A 25,454-nucleotide genomic window follows, 5' to 3' on the forward strand; every position below is an offset into this window, starting at 1 on the left:
ATTGTTAAAATTTTATGTTATGAACTTAGTAATTTTCAAATTAAAAATAGTATATTTTATTATTCTTTTTCAATAAAAATGCCTTTATTACATTAAATAGAGCAAATTATATAGATATATTTTTTAGTTTTTGTTCTTAAAAGTAGTCTGGTATATGTCTACTGTTCCAAAAATGTTTTAATTTGCTGGTATTCAGAAGAAATTTTTATTCAACTAGACTGTTCATGGAAAATTTTATTAATCTCATATAGCAAGGAAGTGTAGTTCTGATTTCACCTAAGAGTTGTTAAGAAATAAACTTGTCCTAAGAAAAATTTTACTGAACAATGGACAGCTATTTCCTTCACTAGGAGTTGGGTCAAAACTAAAGGTTAAAACTAAGAGATTTCAATGCAAAAATCCTTTAAGCGGATTTACTTATTATTACAATGACAACACTTCTATTGTGGCCTTTTCCTGACACAGTATATTTTAATCAAGGTATCCCAATGTGAAATAATTCTGTCATTTTTCTAAAAATTGACTGAGTTGGTTTTAAAACCAAATGCCACAAAAATATTCTTTATATAACCTTAAGCAGGATATATACTAAGTCAACAATATCATTATTATAATTCAGCAATCAAGAAATTTAATTTTTAATCTTATAAATATTTAGTGTTTAAGGCATTTGTGCTTGCTTTTCCTTGCCAAAATGCACAATAATGCATGTAAAGCAATACCATTGTATTATATATTTATATAACTATACTATTTTTTATGCAGATACAGCATATTATTTACATTGTATATTTTGACTGTTTGTAAAAAAATAACTAGTATATTTCAAGAACTGTCATAGGAAAATTTTTATTTGAAGTTTTGTCACATAATGTGAATAAAATATAAATATTATTTGATTTAGTGTATTTTAAAACAAAAGTATTAAAATAATGAAGTTATTACAATAAATATTTGTTTTATGCTTAATCCTTTCGCTAACATTTCTTTGAAAGAGTTCTCTTTATTTCTTCTTGAACTTCAAAAATCGTAAATTTTCACTCATGTGTCTTGGAAGTGGTGCTGCAACAAACAGATTTCTTTCATTTGCGTATTGCGGAATAAAAATATGTTTTGCGTGTATGTGAAGGGGGATGTGACGCACTTTACTTTGTCGAACCTGCAACTTTTGGAGTAAATCACTTGACAATTTCTGTAAACAAACAAAATCAATATTGTTACCAAATATAGTTTTTAAAAATATATTCTTTGTTTAAATATTAAAAGTCCTCTAGAAGAAAAAAATTAAATTCAGTTGTAGTTATAACAGACACAGTGGGTGTAATAATAATGACAAATGATTTTAAAAGCAAATTGAAGATATATATCTTAGAAAATTTCTTATACACAGTCCATCGGTAGATGGTATTTTTAGCTGAAAAGAACTATTAACTCAATATTTTCAGCAACATCATATTACAGTCTGAGATCAAATTTACATACTCCCATTCAAATATTTCAATAATATAGTTAACTAAGCAGAATGCATTTAATCATTACATTTCATCTTCTTTGATTCATCTCTTCGCATATTAAACAAAAGCATTTTATAATTTTAACTTAAAAATTTTAAAATTGAGGTTTTTAGAAACTCTTAAAAAGGAATAACCTCTCATTGATGAGGATACCTTAGGCTAGTTTCATTTGAAATTAGAAAATCAAATATCTTCTGTTACTTAATGAGTATTACCTCAGGTTATAGCACACTAAGTTAGTTTAAAGGAAAAATTACTTGAAATTACAGTTGGAAACTAACCCTTAAACTTCTGCCTTAATAAAAAAAATAATAAATGCCTTATTGAAATAGGTAACATCTGTATTACATCAGTCAATATTTTTTACAGCAGTTTAAAATGTATTTCATTATGTACCATATTTTATAAAATAAATACGTATATTTAATTTACCTGAGGAACAAATTTATCCAAATGCGAGTATTTGTGATCTCCTAAAATTGGGCAGCCCAAGCCAAAACCAAAATGAACTCGTATTTGATGTTTTATTCCTAAATAAATAAGAGATTTTATTAGCATTTACTAAATGCACGTTAGTGATTCACACTAAAATTAGCTAACAAGTATTTCCAACATGTAATAAGTTATAAAGTTTTTAAAAATAAAATTTACAAAAGCATATTTGCTATAGAACCTCAATTATCCAAGCATCTTTTATCTGAATACATCTGTTAACTCTGAAGTGTTTTTTTCTACGCCTGCACATAATTTCTTTCTTTTCTCAATATCAATAATATAGTCTTCATTCAGTAATATAAGAGACCTTCAAAATATAAAAACTCTGGTATGGTGTTACTATATGAAATTCATCATTTTATGTGTGTAACAAACATTTAAGTTAGTGAAGTTGGTTACTTTGGTTTTGCTAAAGAAATTAGAAAGTTGTAATTTTTCATTTATAGTTTCATTATTACTACTGAAATTTATATCAACCACCACCTTTTCTGCTTTTGCTAAAAAGAAGCATGTTATGTTATATGTGCAAGGAAAATATAATACCTTAGTTCAAATGGAATCAGAAAAAGCCTCACAAAACTTGCAAAGTAATATAAATAAGTGAAAATAAAATAAGGATTTTAAAGCACTCAATACTTAGTTCTAATTAAAATGTTAAAAATTATTTTTCAATAGTTAATCAAGAACTAAATAGCTGTACTCTGTTGCAAGTTAAAAAAGAACAAAAAAAAAATCATCATTCCTATGAAGAGAACCTTTTTGCATCTAAGTGTCCACCAAATGGATGTAAAATTCCCAGCGCTAACGTATATCAATACCGCCAACTCTTGAAAGGATATTGCACAGATTCATTTTTGCTTGCTTTCTTATTAATAATAATGACAGTTATTAATAACAATAATCAATTAACAAGTAATACTTAAAATAGTAATAAATATATGTATCTTTGTTCGCATTTAAAGGAACTTATGAAAGAATAATAAATATTGTTTCTTGCAGACAATTTTCATCCACAGCAAAAAAAAAATTCCTCACCTGGCATTTGGTTTCTTAAGAGCATGCCAGCATAACATGCAACATTTTTAGTGGTCCAATCAAATCTAATGATCTTGCAACCTTATATAGTTGTTTCTTTTTCAAGAACGAGTGTTCTCCTTATTTATTGAACCTTTTATAATAACATTTTTGTACAATAAGCTATATTTTAATAAATCTATATATATCATAAAAAATAGCACAAATTAAATTTTTGTCTGATGTGTTTAACTTTTAAATTATTTTGAAAGCATATCTGTATAATTTGATAACGAAATAAAACAGATTATATGCAGTTGCGGATGATTACTTACATACTATACCGCAATGGTTTTTTCTTAACTTGCAACGGAATATAGCTTTAAAGAACCCCTAGCAAATATTTTAATGTTTCATTAAAATAAAATTCAAAATTCCTAACTAATAAAAATATGCATTTATTTTCAGTCACATTTAAAATGTAAAGTATATTTTAATTATAAATGGAAAAATAATGTATACTAGTTTTGTACTCAAAATATTTTGAATTAAATTTTATGAATGAATAATTATATAATGAAAATAACCTTTTGAAGTAGAAACTGATAAGAATTATAAGAAAATGAAATAAAGGAGAACAAACTTTATTTTGAAAACATTAAACAATCAGTAAAAATAACCATAATAAGCTATACTTTTTGAAAGCTTTACAATTAAAAATAATCTTGATGCATTCTAAAATATAAAAAAACTTCATAGATGTTAAAAAGGAAAAAATATTAATTATTTATACAAAGCAAGAATGTGCACAAATAATTATAAAAAAAATAAATATTCTTGTTTTATCACGCAACTAAATTTAATGTCTTCAAAATTACGGATTGAAACAAATAACAATAAACATTAAAATTGAATCAGTATGGAAATTAAACTTGATGTATAATAGAAAATATTTTATGTATAGCAAAAGTTGCATAACTTATAAGGGGAGGGCATGGGTCAGGAAATCCAGTGCAGCATTTCATACTTGATATATTAATGGTATATTTTCATTTTATAATACTCAATACAATACCATAATCAATTTATTTGTGAAAATTAAATGAAAAGGATATTGAAAATCTTTCCTTCCTGTCTCCTACCCTTTGACAATTGAGTTTGGTCAGGGGAGGAGTAAATATTCTAAAGGTATACTACTAATACACCAAACTTCATCTTAGAATTTCCAAAGTCTCCCCTGTGTTAGACTAGAAGATATTTTGTGTGTAAGAACGACAATTAATTATGCAAATTAATATTAATACCATAAAAAAAAGATAAATCTTGTTTTATGTATTTAAGATTTAGCAATTAACAGTGGGAAAAAAATTCAATGTAGAAATATTTAAATAGAAATAGGTATTTTCATCTAAATAGGTATTATTTTTAGAATTCATCAGAACCAAGCAGGCTTGATACAGTAGTTTTCTGCATTTAATGTGCTCGTACTTACCAGTCTCAGGTTTCACTTCAACAAGAGCAGCATTTCCAGACACTGCTATAACACTGTACTGTGTTATAGCTTGCTTCCCAGCTTTTGAATGACTTACATAACGTACTTCATCTGGTAATTTGGGATGTAGAACCATCTAATGACACAAAAGATAATTTTTATAAATTATAATTTTTTTTACTGATTATATATACACACACACATACTTTGCAACTAGGAGATGTCCGTTTATTAAAAACATTTATTAATTTAAAATTGAGAAATAAAACAAAATGTCTAACCCGAGATTTGCTTTCAATTTTTCCTTCAGATATAGGTATATCTATAATACCTGAAATAAAATAAAAAATAGCATGCATTAGTGTATTTTAAAGATTTAAAATGCTTCAATCTTATAAGCAAGTTTAAATAACTTAATAAAAGTAACGAAATAATTTATTATGCAAAATGATCAGTTAGAAAGTAAATAAAGACTTGAAAATGGTATTGACATAGCAAGGTTCTTCCTTTAAGTGTAACATTTCAATGTTTTGCATTCACAGTTTATACAAGAATCACATGCATTATAATGATAGTATATAAAGAAATTCATAAATTATAAAATTATTGTTCTGACTGAGTTTTTATTTGACACAATATTGTGTCTAGCATCTCTGTAATTATAGCATAAAACTAGTATGATACTCCTGGTTAATCAGTAGAAGTTCTAAATGAAATAAACGAAGAATGTGTACAATTTTTATTTAAACATTTTATAATAATATTTATAATTTTAAAAAAAGAAATTGCTTAAAAAATTCATTTGATAGTAATTTTTCAGATGATATTGTCAGTTTCATTTTTCAACTGGTAGACTTTATGAATATACAACTTTAAATCGTTTGAGCCATCTTCAACAGATCTAGTTCACAAAGTTACTCAATATTATATTAAAATTATAAATAAGAAGAATTTATGAAGAAAAAAATATTTATACAAAGTTAAAAGCACAATAAAAATGTTTTAAGAAATGGAATTCTAACCTTCCGTAGGATCTGGAACTTTGCTGGTAACTATCCAATAAGTTTTGACAATTTTTCTTTGAGCAAATAATGACTTTAGTCTTGCAGCTGATACTTCATTCCTAAAATAAAATATTTGAAACTTTACAGTGTTTTTTTCCAATCTATAAGTTTATTAATAGTAAATGTTTATTAATAGTAAGCGTAGTATATTAGTAGTAAACGTTCGATTTGTCTTTAATAATTTCATTACCTGGGACAATAATATATATTGTATTAACTTTATAGTTTCTCACAATTTTACTTTCATTTTGTTTCTGGAATATATTCCATGTATCATGTTTTCACTTAGAATTTATTCCATGGTAACTCAGAGTAATATATAGATTGGCATTGAGATGCAAAAAAAAAAGAAAGAAAATTTTATAAACAGAATATGTTTAATACAAAATTAAAAAGATTAATAACAATTATAGTTCAGAGATCTGAACCGTCTGAGTCACAATGTATTTTTTAAAAAAAGTTTGTGATATTTGTAACTCCAATAAAATACGTAAAAAAAAGCTCTGCAGCTTTTTTTTCTGTAATTTCCGCAAGAATCCTGAAGCTTATTTATTTTTCTGCATCTCACATTTTTCATCTATTTATTTTTATTTAATTACTTGCTAAAATTTCAGAATTTTATAACTGCATAAATATTGTTACTGAAGAATGAAAAACATAATAAATAATTGTATATTGCAAGAGTCAATAAAAAAAGTCAAACAAAAGTAAATCTCCCTTCCCACATTGATTTAATAAGCTAAATTCACTCAAAATATTAAAAAAAAAAAATGCTGCAAATTTTTAATTTTAATAACAAAATTTTTTGTAACATACCAGCATTTTTCTTTAGAAATAAATTAAGTATTAAATTTACTGAAAAAAACAAACAAACTTTGATTTATATTTATAATGGTCGCCTATTAGCAATTCATTAATATTTTCATCATTTTTTATGCATCCTTATTGGAAGAAACTCTTAATATTTGTCGTTAATTTAAAATGTATATTAAGCTACTTAGTGTAATGTGTAAATCTTTTACATGAAGGCAACTTACATAATATTCAGCTTACAGTGATACTTGTTTTATCATAAGCTTAGCTAAGTGTTATTTTAATTTATTTAATCAGCCTTAGGTGTCAGAATGCTAAAAAGTTAAACATCTTAGGGAGGCATCAGTATGGAATTTAAGTTTTAATTCTTTGTTGAATTATTATTTTACCAATTGCTGATTAATTATTATTTTAATTGATGTAATTAGTATTATGAATGTATACGGATGTAAAAGAAGAATGTTTGGAAGATATTTTGATTCTAATTTTGTCAAATTATCATTGGGCCAATTATCAATCTTGTTTATAGATACATATTTTTTTTATCATAAGAAAGCACTTTTTATAAATATTAATCTTTAAAATAAGACTAGTAATAATTTTAAGAACCTGCTTTTGGTAAAAAAGGATGCGGAAATGCTCAAAGAAACCACATTTTCTAGAGTCTAGTGAACAACTCACTTCAACTTTTAAGAAATATTAGAGAATAAAGTAGAATTTTGGTCTTTTTTTTTTGGTAATTATGATCAATTTTAATTAATGTAACTTCTTTATAAAAAAGAGGAATTCAGCCTAAATTATTTCTTTTGAAATAAACTACATTGCATATTGATAGAATTAAAAAAATTAACATAAACTGCACTTTACAAAAAAATTAAATTAGATAGAATAACAATATATTTAATAAAATATAGCAAAACAATTTCTTATATCTCAGCTACAAACAAATTAGAATAAAAACTTAATTATTATTGAAGAAATAAATATCTATGTTGGACACTGGCCTGCTTATTATTAAAACAAATCTAATTATATAATAAGGTAAAATAATATTTAAAATAAAAATAAAATCCTTGATGTTAACTCTCACTAAAAGAAAAATCTAAAAAAAAAAAAAAAAGACAAATTAAATGTTAAACATTTACATCCTGTTTTTTATTATGAAATATCAAAATATAATCAACAATATAATCAAAATATAATCTACATTACTTAAGACAAGATGAAAAATTAAATTCAATAAAGTTACTAATTTTAACAATAATGCACCACCATATATACCTAGCAAGTAAAAGGCATCCAGTAGTTTCTTTGTCAATTCTGTGAACAGTATATAATTTAGGAGAACTGGCATTCTGGTCCAAAAGCTTAGCTAAGTCATCTAAATATCTAGATAAACAAGCTAGTTCTTGTGATGTGCTAGATTCTAAAAATAGCAGGAAAAAAAATTTAAATAATAGAAAGGTATATACAAGACAATGAATATGATATTGATAAGATTTACCAACCATGGATAACTAAGTTGTAAGGCTTATTGAGTACTACAATGTCCTCTGAAAAATATAATACACATATTTCAGATTGAATGGTACTATTGACATTACAAAATAATAGATTTTAAAATAAGAAACAGTCATTGTTGTAATTAATAATGAAGAGTATTAAATCCTACCATCTGTATATAGTATATTTTCTTTTAACAGTTCTAACATTTCATCTTTAGTGAAATATTTAAGAGTTGGCACTTGATGTTTCAAAATTCTGAATCCTTTACTATCTACTTTCTTTTCCTTCTTTGCAGATATTCCTGGAAATAAAAAAAATTAAGACAAACCTTTATTTGGTAAAAATCTACAGAATTAAATAATGAAATGAAACAATAATAATTAAATTAAATGAAAAAAAAATCTTTAAAAAGCTTGGCTGATTTTTATTTTTAAAATAGAAAGTTGATACAATTAGCATTGGTACCATAATGGTTGTTATAAGTACAATATCATACGTTTTGTTCGTACAGATTAACTAGTTCCAAGTGGAACTTCCACTTTAATATATTTTTTAGACTGGGGTACTTTTAGGTGATATTTGAGTATGACATTATTCTAGAGGGCGAATCAACTGACCAGAACAGAAGGAATATTACAGAATTCTCAAGCAAATTCAGAAAAATAAAAATTCATCGCCTTTTACAAATAATGCCAGCAATTTCAAACGACATTTTTGCTATACACAGCAATATTTTATCAGAAATATGAATTTTTTTAAAAATTTTTATAAGTAACAAAACTTATTTCATGATTTAAAATTTTTTTATTTCAACTTCAACAACTTAATAGCATTTTATAAAAATTATAATTTGAGTCACATCAGTCATATAACCATCTTAAATTTTTCTTGTAATTAAGATATATGATGGCTATATGACTAATGAGACTGGATTATAACTAATCAATAACATATGGCAATAGTAGAGCCAAAATTAATCTTCATACAAAAATCTTAATCTTCGTATATTTTATTGGTAAGATATGTTTGTTTAAATAAGCTCATTATATATTTTATAACAAGGAAAATAACTAAAAAATTATAAAAAATAATTAAAAAATTTAGTAAATTAAAAATTTAGTAGGTTTTTAAAAAGTCTCCAATAATAAATGTTTGATTACAAATGATATATATCTAGTCACTTTGAACAAATATATTTTATCGATTAGTATGTTTGTTTAAATATGCTTAATATATTCATGAAATTAGAAAATTTTTCTCATTAATGAAAATTTCTGTTGAACTTTGAGATTTATGACATAATAGAGATTTTTAACATATTTTAGACAACCTTATACCTTTTTTAATATCATCAGGTAATAAATTTTTTCTTTTCAACTTTTTTACGAAATCAAAGGCTGTTTCAATTTTGTTTTCAACTAAGGGTTCTTTTGCTTCTGATTTTTCAAGTGAATTTAAGGTTGATTCCGAATCAACTTCTTTACTTGAATTTTCAGTTTGAGAAAAAATTTGAGAATCTATTTTACTTTCCTTGGCTAAACCAGTTTTTATTCTTGAACTTTTTTTATCGGCAGACTTCTTTTGTAAATTTTCTTTTGATAGTTTATTTTTGCTATATGCTTTAGTATTAATTTGAGATGATGATAAATCATCAACATCTGTAGCTACTTTTTGTATATTCATAGTGTGGTTCAGTTTAAAATCATTTTCATAATCAGTAACTTTATTTTCTTCAATATTTTGATGAAATTTAAAAATGTTCTTTTCGTTAACTACACTAGGCTTAGAGTTTTCATTGATTGACTCAAAACTATTTGGTGCTGTTTCACAATCATATTTTGATGCATTTATATTATTTTCACTAAAATATTGTTCATCAAAAAAATTGTCTGAATGTTTTTCAGTTTGAGGAATAGAATTATCTTTGTAATTATCACCAAAATAATGCTTATCAATGAAACTTTCAGAGGCATTAGATAAGTCAAAATGATTTTGCCTACGAGGGTCAGCCACAGAAGTATATTCTGTTTGTAAGTTATCAGATTTAAAATTATCCAGAGTTTTTTTCTTAACATCATGAATATTATTTTCAGGTAATATTTCTGATGTATTTATATTTCTCTTTTTAGATTGTGTTTCTTTTATAAAACTGTCAGTAGATTGATCACTATGAGACACATTTTCAGTACAACTTTCAGTTAAATAATATTTATCAATAAAATTTTCAGAAACTTTAGGTGAGTCATGGGTAGTAAATTGATTTTGCTTAAAAGAATGAACATAGCTGTTTTCAGATTTAGGGCTTTTCATATTAATATAGCCAGTTGCGTCTTTTCTTATATTTTGATAATCAGAGTTCTTTTCTTCAGGTGAAGAGCTAGGCTCATAAACGTCATTGGTTATTGATATATTTTGATCTATCTTATTTTCTAAAGTAATATTAGCTTTAGATTGCACTATATTTTTTTCCTCAGATATAACGTTTTTATTAAATTTAACACTACTATTATGTGCATAATATGAGGGTTTGTTCTCATTATCTAATCTTACTGCACCAAAATTAAAACTTCTAAATTCATTCATGGGTTGGTGTAAAGTCCTCTTTTGTAGAGCTTGAACTGACTTTTCAGATCCTTTAAGTTCTTCAACATTAATTACTCCCTCGTCACCTTCAACACCATAAAAGTTTGTAAATACATTTTTTGGTGTATCAGCAAAAACACCAGAAACAGTATGATCTTGAAAATTTTCAAATGAAGAATTTAGAGTTCTCCGAGATGATGGTTTGCGAACATAACTCAAATGAGACGAATGGAAATGTTTATTGCTGACAAGCTTAACAAAATTTATATAATTGACGAGAAAATTGATACGATGCCTACAAATCATTTTTAAATTGCTCTATAAAGCACGATTAAAAAGAAAATAATTATATTAATTTGAAATTTATATTGCTATTAATAACAGCCAAACTGCCATTGAAATATTTAAATTTTATTATTATTGTATTCCTTCAATTAACTTCATTTCTACGATTCTAAAGAAGAAAATAGCTTTCTCTCATCTTATAATTGTTCCAGCTTTACATTTAGATTCATAATAGCCTAATTGAATCATCGGAATATAATTTTAAAAGGTTGTTCATCTACCCACTAGGTAGTGTATAGCGTGAGGATGCCTGTGAATCCTCAGGAAACAGGATGATCCCTCAAGGCATGTTTTCAAGCATGCGCAGTATACTAATCATAATGAGTAACGCCTCCTCCCTGTCCTTCCTAGTCAGATGACTACGCGATAGAAAATGGCGAGAAATGGCATTTCAAAAATGTGACTACTTCAAATTTATCCAAAACTAATCAAGGATTACATAAAGGGTATGTGACTATACTTTATTCAAAATATTTATTATCTGCCTTTTCACTAGAAATTTATACCTCCTTAAGAGTAGAATGATCATTTCTTTAAAATATTTGACTAACGAAAGTCTTTATTTGATGTCAAAATGTGCAATGACTGGTAGATTACCAGAGGAAACCCGAATAGAGAATGATTTTTAAATTTAAATATGTTTATGCAATCCTTTGTAATAGTATTTAACGAGCATTTAATAATATATAGAGAAAAGGCAGCAATAAATATATAGAATAAAATATATTTACTACTCATAATACTGTGTTCCCTTTTGTTCACTCATTGACTCAATAGAATATTCATAAGATTGCCATAAATGACATAAGAAAAATAAATAAAAAAACATTTCATCAAAGCAATATATTATTTAAGCAATAATGAACTTCTACTCACTTTTATAAAAAAAATACTTTATTTTCTTATAAAAAACATTAAATTTTCAGAGTTTATTTCTTATTCCCAAAAATTCGTTTGAAATTAAATATTTATATATAAAAATATAGGGGTTTTTTTTCATTAATTTTACTTCATAAAACTTTAAAATATGCAATTTGATGTCTTTAAAATTTTTACTTTAAACTTCAATTTTTTTTATTGCTATTACAATTAAGGTGACGTTCCCATTCTTTATTACTAAAAGCATTCCGAAAACAAAAAATCCAAATAAATATCGAAAAAAAATACCTTTTAATTTTACCTTAATCTAAAAATATAACTTAAGAGACATTTGAAATTTTAATTCAAGTACTTAAAAATGTTTCAATCTTCATAATGCATTTGTTTTTTACTCAAATTTATCAATTTCATTTCATATTTTGTTTTTATACTCTTTCATTCAGTTGATAACAAAATATGTTACAATATAAAGATTTAGTTGAATTAAATCATAAAACAGAGTCTTTGCTAGTGTGGATTATATATTTTTTATTCTGTTAATAGATGGCTGCACCAGTTATTTAAAATAAATAATAATAGTTTCTTTTTAGTTAGTGGAGACGTATATCGCCAAAAGATGGCACTGAGATACATTGGAATTTTACTTTTTGTCTGGACTGTCAAATCTAGTGGGAGGGGAGGGGATGTTTGACGGATGCTCCTAAATTAGTGGGAATAGTTTTTTCTTCTTTTTTTTTCTCTCCGTTTTTCCCTCTTACTCCTTTCGGAACACTTAGCAAGGATATAAGAATGATTTCTCGTACTTTTTGTATCTAAATTTTTAAGATGTCTCATTTCACATGTTTCTGTCCTTAGATTTTTGCTATGATTTTTCATTAATAAAAGCACTAGCATATTATCTTTTGGTTATAAAATTAATTGATAATGATGTAAAGGATCATTAACTGGAAAATGAACCTCTTAATTAATAAAATTAGTCTTTATGTTTTTTATACTTTTTTAATTAACATGCATGAGAATTAGTCCACCAACAGCAAATGTTTGTTTCACATAAGTGTATCATAAATATTCATCGTAGAGTTAAAACCTTTGTTTATTTTATTTAAGAAAATATTTCACAATCTTCTCCAATTGAAAACATTTGATGTTGCACGTAGTACTTTCATTTATTATTTATTCATTATTATTATTATAATTATTATTTCGTTTTTTTTTTTTTTTTTTTTTTTTTTTTGCATTCTTTCTTCTACTGAAATTCGATGAGTCACGAAAAAAAATTTCTTAAAATAGTCTATAGTGATTTTATTTCCATAATTTTACTTTTTACTATTATAATAATGCAAACTGAGAAAAAAATCTGATTTAGGAACTTTGGATAAATGTTTTGCTTACTCTTTTCATTATCTATAGTACTCATTGTAACTTTAACAGTAAAACGTATTTCAAACTGTTAAAAAAATTTTATATTATAACGTTTTATTTATTTATTATTTTTTTATATATATAAAAATCAACTGCACATATAATATTGAAACTTGAAATATGGTTCTTGCTTGAAATATGGATAATTCAGAGATGCTCTCTGTTTCCCTAATTCCCCATCAAGAGAGAAATCATTAACCCTCTGGCGCTGGCGAAGCTGTAGTGATGCCAGCCGACGCCACTTTCCGTCATTATTAACAAATCCAGAGCCGTTTTTAAGGATGGGCCTGGCCCAAGGCATGTGGCAAATGATTGAATTAATACGTTCTTGTAGAAGGGGACTCGAAACTTGATTTCTAAAGGGGTGGTTTGTTTTACTCAATTACTGCACCAGCTATACAATTCTTGGAAAGGGGATTTTTGTATGCCAGCCAACAACAGTAGAACAATACAAATGTTTCTTTCTATACATACATACTAGAACATACTTTATGTTTCTTTTTATTTTTAAAATTTTTATATGACAGAAAATTTGAATTATGTGTTTCTAATAATACTTGTTTTCTTAAATGTATTGACCACACCTGTTTTTTGAGAAGCAAGTTTAAAAAACGAAATTAGTAAATTGATATTTTTCTTTTATATAAAAATAATACAAAATTATTATTTGTACAATTAAAATAATTATTATGAATATGTAATTATAAATTTAAAATTTTTAAATTTAGCGAATAAAAAAATATTAACGATAATTCTAAATTTATATTGCAAAAATTCATTTATGAAATCAAAATTCATAGCTACTAATAAATATATTATTATTAAATAAAAAAAAATCCTTTACGATGACATTGTTTGCTTAGAAAATATATTATTATTATTGTTAAATGAAATTCTCCCTAGTGTAAATTCAAAGAATAATAATGAATGAATTATGAGACTGAAACACTAAAAAAAAATTTAAAACAAATACTTCCATGTAAATAGATGGTATAACAGGTGAATGAAAAACTAGTTTTTGTAAGAAAATTATGAAGTAATTTTGTATTGTAAACAACAAAAATTCTATCCCAACCTATCCTTTATAAAAAATTAAAGCTTCAATCTTGATTCAAATTCTTTATTTTTTTTTTTTTAATTTTCCCACGAAAAATCATCTAGCTTCTCTTTCTCACTCTCTCTACTTTTAACTGAAAAAGATAATTTGGAGTTCAGTAGTACAATTAGTTTTTAAATTTTCATTTTCAATGTGAAAAAAGTGCTTGAACGAAATACTTGAGTAGTGCTTCGAAAACAAAAGGTTTCAGGGCATTGAGCTATTATCCCTTTATATTTTCTTCTTCATACACTTCTTTTTTTTTTTTTTTTGATTTAAAAAAGATTTAATTATTTGTCAATCATGAGCAGTGAATATGATGTCTGGCAGGAAATGAATTTTAATGATGTGACAGAAAACTCTCAAAAACCATGAAAAGTACTGTTACTTCAAACTTTCAATACTAATTATGTATTAACGCTTTTATAATAATGTATTTGTTTTTCAACCTTAAAGTAAAATAATTTTTTAAAAAGGATTTAAGCTAAAAAATTTTTATACTAAAATTAATCATAAAGGACTCCCAAATAACGACAGGCCCAGGGCCCCGAAAAACATAAAAACGGCTCTGAACAAATCAATGACGACAGTCGAACAGCGGCGCTGCCTCACCGATCCAGACTTTACTTATGTTCCCTTATAAAGACTTTACTAATAGATGTTTACAGCTAATCTTTTGTTACTTAATTGCTAGCATGTTATCTTGTTATAAATATGTTTTTTGTTGGTTTTTAAATACACTTTTTAAGTTATGATTCTTCATTTGTCGTCAAAGATGCACACAGTTTAAAAGAAAGAGCGACGTCCCTTTTATATATTTTTTCAGACAGTTTAATTACTAATAGAAACATGGTTTTTTTTATTTTTTAAATACATAAGAAACCGTCTAATAGTTACTAAAAAAATCTGTTAGATTATCGGAATTATATTTCTATTAAAATCCAAAAAAAAGTAGTTTGAAAAAATGTTTTTTTATTTACATTCAAAAATTTATCAGTAATTAATTTTGAAAATTAAAGAAATTTACATGTTGAATTACTTATGTTCCCTTATGTTTAAATGATTACAAATAAGTGCAAATTTGGAAAGGCATTGTTTGGAAGTGCGCCGTCAGTCCATGCTTCGCAATGGACACTTGTATCCTTATCTACATTTAGTTTTCTCTATTTCATAACCATAAATTATTATAATTCAAAATATTAAGTTTTTTACTTATTTTGACTTTAATTATTACGAAATAATAAAAAATATTTTGAATGAAAATTCTGCGTCAAAGGGTTTAACCTTCTACTCTTCACCTGACTGTTATCTGCCGTGGAATATTATCGCTTTTGCATTTCTGTGTTTCTTTTGTTATCTATTTTGTATTGCTTACAAAATTAAATGATATCTTTGGAAAGTTCCAGCAAAATATTTTTTTTCAATTTCATTATTATTCTTTAATAACTGGTTTGTTCAAATGTAATTTAAAATTCCTATTGTAAATGAAATCTGCAAATTTAAATATAGAACAGCAATGGTTGGTTGGTGTCGTATCCTCTATAGAATCATATTTCATGGTGTGCTTGAATAGTTTTCGTTATTTCTATGGCATTAAAAGAATACAAATCCTCTTCTGTGGGGTGGTTTAAGAGGTGAAGGCCTGCAGCGACTGCAGGGCAGTTAAAAACATGATATGGTGTCAGTTCCACATTAAGACAGTTGCCACAGTTTTGATATTTTCTAGTCTTATCTGTAGAAATTTTCATGTTTTTATGATGTTTTGTTCTTAGTCTGATGAGAGTAGTGGCTGTCTTCCTATCGATGTCAAGATTAGTTATTTGATCGTGGGCTTTGATTTTTAAAGGGGTGAATAGTCTTGACTAGGACTGGGCGATATTAGAAATTATATATCGTGATGCATCGTCAGTTTTAGATCGCGATATAGCGATGTATCGCGATATAGTATTTTTTAATTTTATTTACTTGTAAGGCACAGAAAGTCAGATTTCTATCAAAAGTTCATACTCAGATTGATTTAAATCGATTTATAAATTTGAAGATATATATGTTTTGCTTAAGAAAGATACTAAATAAATTGACTACAATGTACAAATCTTACTTAAAATATTTATTGAAATGTTTATTTAGAAATTCATAATACGCGTAAAACAAAGTGTTAAGAATTTTTTTAAAGCGTTTTTTACAAATTAATATTTTCTTGTACTATTATGCATAAATAATTGCATAATTATTAAGTTTGATCGTAATGTTCAATTTCTAAATGAAACGTTAAAAATTATTTGTATGTTTAAAACAAAGTGCTAAATAAATTTTAGAAGAAAAAAAAACGCTATTAAAACACTATTTTTTATTATTATCATTTCAGTTATTATAGTTCATTTACGTCACACTAGAGCTGCACAATGGGCTATTGGCGACGGTCTGGGAAACATTCCTGAGGATGATCCGAAGACATGCCATCACAATTTTGATCCTCTGCAGATGGGATGGCACCCCCGCTTCGGTAGCTCGACTACCTGCACGCGAAGTCGAGCACTTTACGGTAGAACAGTTTAACGAGGACCAATACCGCACACCCTCGGTCCCTAAGCAGACTGATCCAAGTGGTCACTCACCTGCACAATGACCGCAGCCAGTGATGCTTGACTTCGGTGATCTGCAGGGAACCGTGTCTTAACGATCAGTCCACTGTTGGACCTTATCATTTCAGATAAATAATTAAATTAAATAATGACAGAATTATGAACGAAAAACAAAGTAAGATTTAATTCCTTAAAACTAAAAAAATTGTGATATTCGATAATATATTTAGCTAATTAACAAATAATATGAAAAGAATATTTTTTGAAAAAAATTATTATACTCTCTAATAAAACGAAGTGCTAAATGATTTAAAAAAATGAATAAAATACGCAAACCTGTCAAATGTTTTTTGTAAAAGCAAAGTTGATTGACTTATGTCCAAATCCAAATGACAAAAATAAATTTTGTTTTAACTTTATTTCTAAAAATAAAAACAAGATTTATAAATTTAAAATCAGTAATAAAAACTCATTAAATTATTAGAAGTTTCATACAAAAAGTTTTTAATAAATTAAAAGAAAGTAAAAAAATAACCTAACAAATTCAATTCTTTATGGGCGCCTAAATTAAATTGCCGATAATTTTCACACTTAAAAATAAAAAGAAGTTTTTTTTGAAAAAAACTATTCTTTATATATTCTTTTCAATAATAGATTGCCTTCAGAACAAGGTAACATTGGCGATCACGAAGTTAGTCCCACTGAAAATAATCTACAAGAAAAGTCGCGAGAAAGAAAATAAAAGCTAAGAGGTGCGAAAAGGAACATGCGATATAACGATATATGTTCTCAAAACTCTGATTCTGATTCTACAGCTCACCAATCAAGGCCATTTCAACATAACGAAACGAACATCATCTTCCACAGCGCGAGTCGAAATCGGAACGTAAGAGAAGAGTCTAATATCGCTATATCGTTTTCTTCTTTCCTTGCGTGTCTTATATCGCTATATCGTATTGCGCTCGCTGTCTTTACTCGACTGCTTAAATCAGATTTCTGATGCATCGCCTTGAATGAAAGTCGCTGTATCATCTTGCCGATATATGCGTTAAATCGATATGTCTCGATACATCGATTTATAGCCCAGTCCTAGTCTTGACTTTGCATAAGCATTTGCATCTGCCAACGTGGTTGGGATTGAATTTTGATTTAGATCTCTGGCATTTTTAGCCAAGCAATCAGCTATTTCATTGAACTCTAGGTACACATGGGCGGGAATCCACTGCAAGAAGCAATTTTTCCGGAGACGCTGAAGTTGTCCAAGTTGTTCTATGATATTCAGGACAAGGTTTGAGGTACCTTTGCTGAGGGCCTGTAAGGCAGACCTGCAGTCGCTGAAGATGGTGATACCACTAAGCTGCTCCGAAGGTTTAAAATTGATGTACGTTTCGATAGCCGTAGAAATGGCTATCAATTCTGCTGTAAAATTAGATGCGATTTTTCCAGCACCAGTTGCGAATTCTCGTTTTTGATCAAACAGCAATGTTTATATAACGAAAAAACGTTTATTGAAACTGTATTAAAAAAAGTTATTTTATTTAGCTCTTTTAAAGTATGTGAATAAGCACAATAAATTAGTCAGCTAAAATGCTTGTTAATTATGGTGTAAGCAAAATATTGATTGCACAGCAAAGATATTGCTTGTATTCAGTATTGTCAGCTGGAAGAGTCATTCCACAGTATTTTCAGTTAGGGGTTGAATAAATTCAAATTAATGCAGCGAAAAAGCGAGAAAATTATTACTCTCATGATCATTATCTCCACTATTTTCATTTTATGATCAATAAAAAGCAAGGTCACAGAAAGGGATGTTTTATAATGTATTACATTCTCCTTTTTTCCTGACAACCTTAAATATTTCTATAAAAATTTTAAATATGAAATTTCTTAAAATAATCGTATGCTCATAATTAAATTAAATATTGCATAACATAAAATTCCGAAAACCGCATTATACGTCAAAACATAAATGATCAACGTCGATGGATAGACAATTACAGTGTCTGCCTGAAAAAGGCAAATTACGTTTCAGCTTATGTAATGCTATTTAATTAGAATTTTTGGTAACGGTTGGCGTCATTCGTTTCGCTTTTTCTTTTTTAGAATTTATCTGTTCCTGATCTTTGATTTTAAATTATTTTAAAAAATAGTTATTTAAAAGTTAAAAAATATTTACATTGAGAAGGAACTATTGATATCTCCGAAAATATTAATTGTAAAAGGGCATTATCTATCGACCTTTTTTTTTTTAAGAAATTTTTACACACTTTTTGTTTCTAGAAAACTGTTTGTCTACTTTAAGTTTCATAAACACATTTATATATAAATATACATACGTATACATATTACGTTCGTAAACATATTACGTATCCATAAATATGTATACATGTGTATAGATATACAAATATGAATGCGTATGCATACGTATATGCATAAATACTTAAAATAAACTAACAGTTTTCTAAGAAAAAAAAAGGATGTCCCCTCCTATGTGTGTTGAATAGAATGAGATATGTAACAGGAATCGAATAGAGGGTTTTAAGTTTTTATTCATGCATTTTACATTGCTTATTCCTAATCGTATTTAATTATAAATATTGTTCCCAATGCATTTTTTCTTGCTTATTCTAATGGACTAATATTTAAAATGCGTTTTTTTTATAAAGTATATTTATTTAAAAGAAACTTCTTACAGCTTTAAAACCAATTATGCCACACACTTGAATTTTATCTCATGCAATTAAGCATGAAAAACTAGATCGAAAAATGTATCTAATGTCTTCAGATAGCCCCTATATAGCGAAGCAAAAAGTGTGAATAAGTAAACGTCAAGAGTAGTTTTTTTATACATGATTGAGAATTTTGAACTATTCGTTCTATAGCTAAAGTAAACTTTATAAGCAAAATAAATTTCATAAAAATTAAACTAAAACAAATATTAAATTTAGAATAAAGTAAAATATTGATCAATATATTATTACAAAATAGTTTAAAATTATCTCATGCATTATTTAATATTTTTAATGTCATTTAATATATTAGAACATAACTAAAACGATAAATTAAAATGCCCAAACTAAAATAAGTAATTATTATATTGTAAAATTTATCGTTAAAATGATTTACGTTGCAAGAAATGTTAAAGAAAATATTTCATAAAAATACATAAAATAACACTGCAAAAGAATTAAATATCTCATTTAAGTCCCCATTTTTTATAATAATCAGCGAATCTGAGTTATAACTGTTATAACTAGAACTTAATATAGCTAGACTATTATAAGTTCTAGCTAGAAATTTCTATATAGTATAGCTAAAGAATTGATTTCAGATTTTTTTTAATTCCCCTTCTAAAAATGTTTTTCACAAATAATTTCTATCAGAAATCTCTAGGGATGTTTTTAAAATTTTTGTCTATATTTGATATCAAAAAAATTTGCTATGCTCTAGAATTGAATGTATTTTAGTTGATTTTAAAACTATAAATTAGATATCCCAAAGTTACTTCACCCAAGGCACCCTAAGTGCTCATGTGGTAATTTTCAGTCACATAAGTTTTTTTTTTCTTATTGTAGGCAACAGAAATCAATTATGTATTTATGTTCTTTTGTGTTATGTTTTTTTTTTCAAGTTCATGAATAGCTAAAAAAATAACTTCATAAACACATCATGGATATTGCTCTAAAAATTTATAATAACAATTTAAAATAATTTGAAACATTAGGTGATTAAGTTTTAATGAGATCTTTTAATATGATACGTATATTAAGATGTCAGACGGTAATAAGTTTTTGAGAAAAAGTGAAAATTACTTCTCCCATAAACTAACATGGATGTAGATTATAGCTAAAAACGATGCCAACAGTCTTAAATCAACTAACAGAAACCAATCGAATAAAACTCTTTTAATTAGACACGCTTTTCTATAAATAGCCTTTTAGACTAGTAAAATTTATGGTCCCTGTTCCTTTTACTTGCCCAAGGGCTCCCCTGGGACTTCATGATGTTTTTGGAAGTGCGAACAATCAAAGGAAAAGAGGGGAGCAAATTGAAAAGGAAATGAAAGTTGAGTGCCTAAACACCTCATTGAAATGTAGAGGATTTGGTTTCCGGTCACTTTTTGAGTATCACAATTTGAAAAAAGAAAAAAATATATATTATTTATTCAGTATAATATATTTATTTTAAAATATTTACAAGGCAATGTGTTTCTTCGTAGATTTTTGTTTTAATACAATTAATTGGAACTCAAATTTTCAAGAGCTAATCCCCCCCCCCCTGATTGCCTGGGACCCCAGGCGCCAAAGAGAATTTAAAAAAGAAGAAGAAATAAAAGTACATGAAATGCTCTTGTATGTTCTAAAGCATTCTAAATGGCATTTTCTTTGCAGCTGTCAAATCTTTAAAAAAATAAACCACCGTTTTTGTTTTTTGCAAATACACACTTCAGTAAATGAAATAAAATAACAAATGTTCTTAAATACTAATTATTTTAACTAATAACACCTCATCTACCATCGCGGTGCGGGGGGGGGGGGAGAATACACGAGGTTTAAAGGACGCACGATTCCAGAATTAATAAATTTCATCTATATTGATGAGCCTTCTACGGCCTGCGGTCTTTCTTAAACATATAAATAAAATAAAAACATGAATAAAATAAAAACTATCAATTTTTTTCACAAAAAAAGGAAGAAAAAAAGATTAGGAATTTTAAATTGCAAATGAGTCTTTGAACGCGCCAAATCTAAATCATTGTAGTTTTTTTATAGCTCTTTTCGTTGTTTTTTACTACAAATTTTCATAGTTTTTAAAATCCCGATAATTTTACCTCGGCAGAATTAATGCGTGAATTTTGAATTTTAGTAATGCTTTTAAAGCTCTTTATTTCAGTCCATTTCAAAGTTAATTCAAGTTATTTTCGATCGCGTTTTATCGGAAGTAAAATTTTCAAGAGCTACCCCACCCCCCTGAGTCGGATTTCCAAATGTTTCTTGTCCGATCTCTTAAATGCAATATTATAACGGCTCGAGACTTTCAAATCGGGCAAGTAATAATCTCTTTTGAAGTACGTTATTTATGTCAGTCTTATCGTAAAAACAGGCTATTTTTCCATTGCTTGTTTTCGGCAATACGCATTTTCTCATGGTTTTGAAAATACCATACTTTTAATATATATTAACACGACACTAAATCGCGAATATGCACTTGATTTGTGCCAAATTCATCAAAAATCTAAGAGATTTTTTATTGTTCTTTCAACTGTTATTGTTAGGCTTCTCCTCAGGGTTTCAAAAATCCTGTTATTTTTAATCCGGCAATAAAACGACTTGCAACTTTCGAGGCATTTTAATCATTAATTTTGATGTGTTTTACTACTGCCGATTTCATCGTCCATCCAGCATGTTATTTTACAATCTTTTTTTTTTCTTTTAAAATAGCCATTATTTCCCTTTTTTGATTTTTTCAATACAATAACATTATTACAAAACGCAAAATTCGACTGTAGGATTTAATGCGTTTTTAATTTTTTGAGCTTAATTTCTAATTTTTGGTAGTTTAAAAAAATAAGAAGAAAAAACTTTTATGATTTAATATTCATGAAATCTCTTATAATTCACTAATTAGCAATGTCCTAAGGTTAAGAATATATAGAACTTAATCCTAAATTAATATTAAATCTTATTTTGAGTAATTATGCGTGTTTTTTTTAAAAAAATTTTATTTTAAAATTTAAATTACCCCATACGATTTCTTTACTTAAAATATTTACTTTGCAGTTATGTTCTCAAAAAATATTTATCTCTTTATTTTTTACTTTCATTCAAGAACATTACAGTTAATTGATTTTAAATTATACTTTTATGTTACTTGATGTGATATAAAACCGTCACTTTTTCCCCATCTTTATATTTTTCGATAAATCTATTTATTCATTTATTTTTGATAAAAAGGAAATATTTTTATTTATGAGAGTATTATTTTGGTTTTCTTCAGTTGTTAATGCTTAAGAGAATTTAATTTTATGCAAATATATTACAAAGCTAACTGATAAAAAAGAAAGAATTAGTTGAATGAATTAAGATAATAAAAAAGAATTATAATTATTTAAAAGAATTTAATTTAATAGAAATTTATCACTTAGTGACTGATGAAAAGAGCTGTGTGTAAAACACTTATGTTTACATTAAAATTATATCTTATCTATTCAAATACTTGGAACGTAGCCCTTCATTCAGAATGGTAGTGCACTCTACTATAGATGAATTCAATGTTGTTACTCAGTAACAATGTACTTTTCTAAATTTCGCCTTTTCATCGCGATTATTAATTCTTTGCTAATTCATATAAAAATAATTTAAATTAAAATCTATAAATTTTTATAAATTAGAATAAAATGAATGATTATAAATTAAAAATAAAATGAATGACTATAAATTCCCGATTATCTCTTCACAGTGTTCTTGTCTCATATAATATATTTTTCAAAAAATTGTGTTTAGTCTAAGATTGAGTGCATTTATAATTTTTCTGTGGGGGGGGGGCGCACCTAAGTCTAAAACATAATCAAATAATATTAATTCTCAGTCTTTAAGCCAGGATGTAAACATTTCCATTACAAAAATACCTGTTAGAAAAGTATATCAATTTTGAATTTTTTCACATCAAAACTTTAAAATAATGAATGTACTCGTAATTGAGAAGCAAGAAAATATGGACAATAGGAATTTTTTTTTGATCAGTAAAACAAAACTTAATGGAAAAATTACTTTTGATATAAATGTGGCATGTGTACAGATGGATGGAAATGGAATTTCTGAAGTTGAAAACAAATTGTAAAATTTGTATTGGAATTTTTTTTTTTAAAGATTACGTTACATTTGAATTTTCAACTGTGTAAGAATTAATCACTTTTAATGAATAAAAAGTGGGAAAAAATGCAAATAATTATTAAATACAATCTAGTTTAAAGAATAAATGTGTTAGTCGAACAACATTATTATCACAATAAAACTTAATATTGATATTTCAACTGTAACTGTTGTACCTATTTTCGAACTTATTAATTATTCTTACTGTTCATGTATTTCATTTCAATTTTCAAACTCAGCTGTTTACTTGAACAATAGGGCAAAAATCTTAAACAATTTTTATCACAAAACATATTTATAATGAAACTACATAAATTATTTATGCTACGTCCTGTGATTGCTTTTTTTAGGTGCACCTAAATACTTTTCATTTTTGAATGCTTATAAGTTAAATTTTTTTAAACTCTAATCTGAAATATTTAGGATCCTCTCAATCATCTTATCTTTCATAATTTATTGCTACCAGCTGTCGAGTAAACAGCCTATTTTGTAAGTTTTTCGTTCATGTGTATCCTTTCTCAAAAGGTTGGTGAAGGGAAGGGAAGCATCAGTTAAAAAAAAGTTTAGATAGAAAGATAGTAGTGGTGCCATCTACAGAGGCGTTATTGAAATATAAGAAATTTTTAAAATGATTTGTGTAAATTTGTAATTAAATACATTGAGTTTGGGAAAAGAATACAAAAATTATGTGTTAATTAATTCGAATTATGTTAGTCAATTTAATGCAAAAATTTCCTTATTTTATCGATGATTTTAGTCAAGTCTATTCTATTTCGCATTGAAGTTAAAAATATTGGCCCAAACTTTTTAAATTCATTACTTTGTCATGAACTCATACTCCCCTCAAATATGACGGAAAATTTACCTACACTCAATAAATAAGTGCCTCAAATTTTACATTATTGCTTAGTCTAATTAAGGAAACATGCTTTATATTAGTCACACCAATTGTATCACGAGTATGCTTGGGTCACATTTTGTTATGATTATGAAATATTTCTTTTGTATTTTTTATTAAATAATCATGTGAAGACTCTTGAGTCAATGAAAAACGAGTGAACAAAAGAGATCTTATTACGAGCAGTAAATATATTTTATTCAATACATGAAATGCTGCCTTTTCTTTACATTGAATGATCGTTAAAAACTAAGGATTGTATAAATATATTTGCACTTACAAACTATAAATAATTTATTCGGATTTCTGTTCGCAATTTTTGCATTTTAACGTCTTAATCACCAGTCATTACATTGTACATTTAACATCAAATAAAGAAAATAGGAAAGAAACTGAACATAGATTCTTGCAAAGCTTTTTATTTATTCAACGTTCATTAATTAATTAAAAAAGATGATCATTCAACAATTAAGAAAATACATATTTCTAATGAAAAGGCAGAAAATCAATACTTCGAATAAAATATAATTACATACCCTTTTAATAATCTTTTATTATTTCTTGATAAGCTTTGATTTGAAATGAGCTTTGATTCTGGAAATGAGCGCGCCATTTTCTGTTCTGTAGACGTCTGTAAGAAGGACAGGGAGGAGGCGTTACTCATTATGATTAGTATACTGCGCATGCTTGAAAACATGCCTGGAAGGGTCATCCTGTTTCCTGAGGATTCACAGGCATCCTCACGCTATACACTACCAAATCACTAATCATGCCGTACACACCGTGAGTGGCAGAAGTAAACAAATAATAATTTTAACAGTTGCAGTTAACATAAAGTAGAAGTCGTTATTTGTGTGGCTTTTAGCTCTGTTTCTG

General features: G+C 26.6%; 1 protein-coding gene across 1 annotated transcript; it reads right to left on the bottom strand.

Annotated features, from left to right (window-relative positions):
• Positions 1-823: 823 nt before the first annotated feature.
• On the bottom strand, positions 824-25,387 carry LOC107445433 (uncharacterized). The gene is made up of 10 exons (XM_016059819.4): positions 25,335-25,387; positions 9,236-11,043; positions 8,065-8,199; positions 7,901-7,945; positions 7,674-7,818; positions 5,538-5,638; positions 4,797-4,846; positions 4,516-4,651; positions 1,947-2,044; positions 824-1,192 (listed from the first exon to the last, which is right to left on the bottom strand). Exons 2-10 carry the CDS (start codon positions 10,785-10,787, stop codon positions 1,004-1,006), a joined length of 2,451 nt encoding a protein of 816 aa, XP_015915305.3. The 5' UTR covers positions 10,788-11,043; positions 25,335-25,387; the 3' UTR covers positions 824-1,003.
• Positions 25,388-25,454: the final 67 nt, after the last annotated feature.

Source organism: Parasteatoda tepidariorum, chromosome 8 (assembly GCF_982258835.1).
Source record: "Parasteatoda tepidariorum strain Cologne lab strain chromosome 8, Ptep-v5.0, whole genome shotgun sequence".
NCBI lineage: Eukaryota > Metazoa > Arthropoda > Arachnida > Araneae > Theridiidae > Parasteatoda > Parasteatoda tepidariorum.

What these genes read in the sequence shown, in the direction of transcription:
- LOC107445433 (XM_016059819.4), bottom strand. Translation starts at nt 10,787, where the DNA reads ATGATTTGTAGGCATCGTATCAATTTTCTCGTCAATTATATAAATTTT. An exon ending in AAATATACTATATACAGATG is followed by an intron (nt 7,946 to 8,064) that starts GTAGGATTTAAT and finishes TATATTTTTCAG; the next exon opens with AGGACATTGTAGTACTCAAT. An exon ending in GGATGCCTTTTACTTGCTAG is followed by an intron (nt 5,639 to 7,673) that starts GTATATATGGTG and finishes ATTTTATTTTAG; the next exon opens with GAATGAAGTATCAGCTGCAA.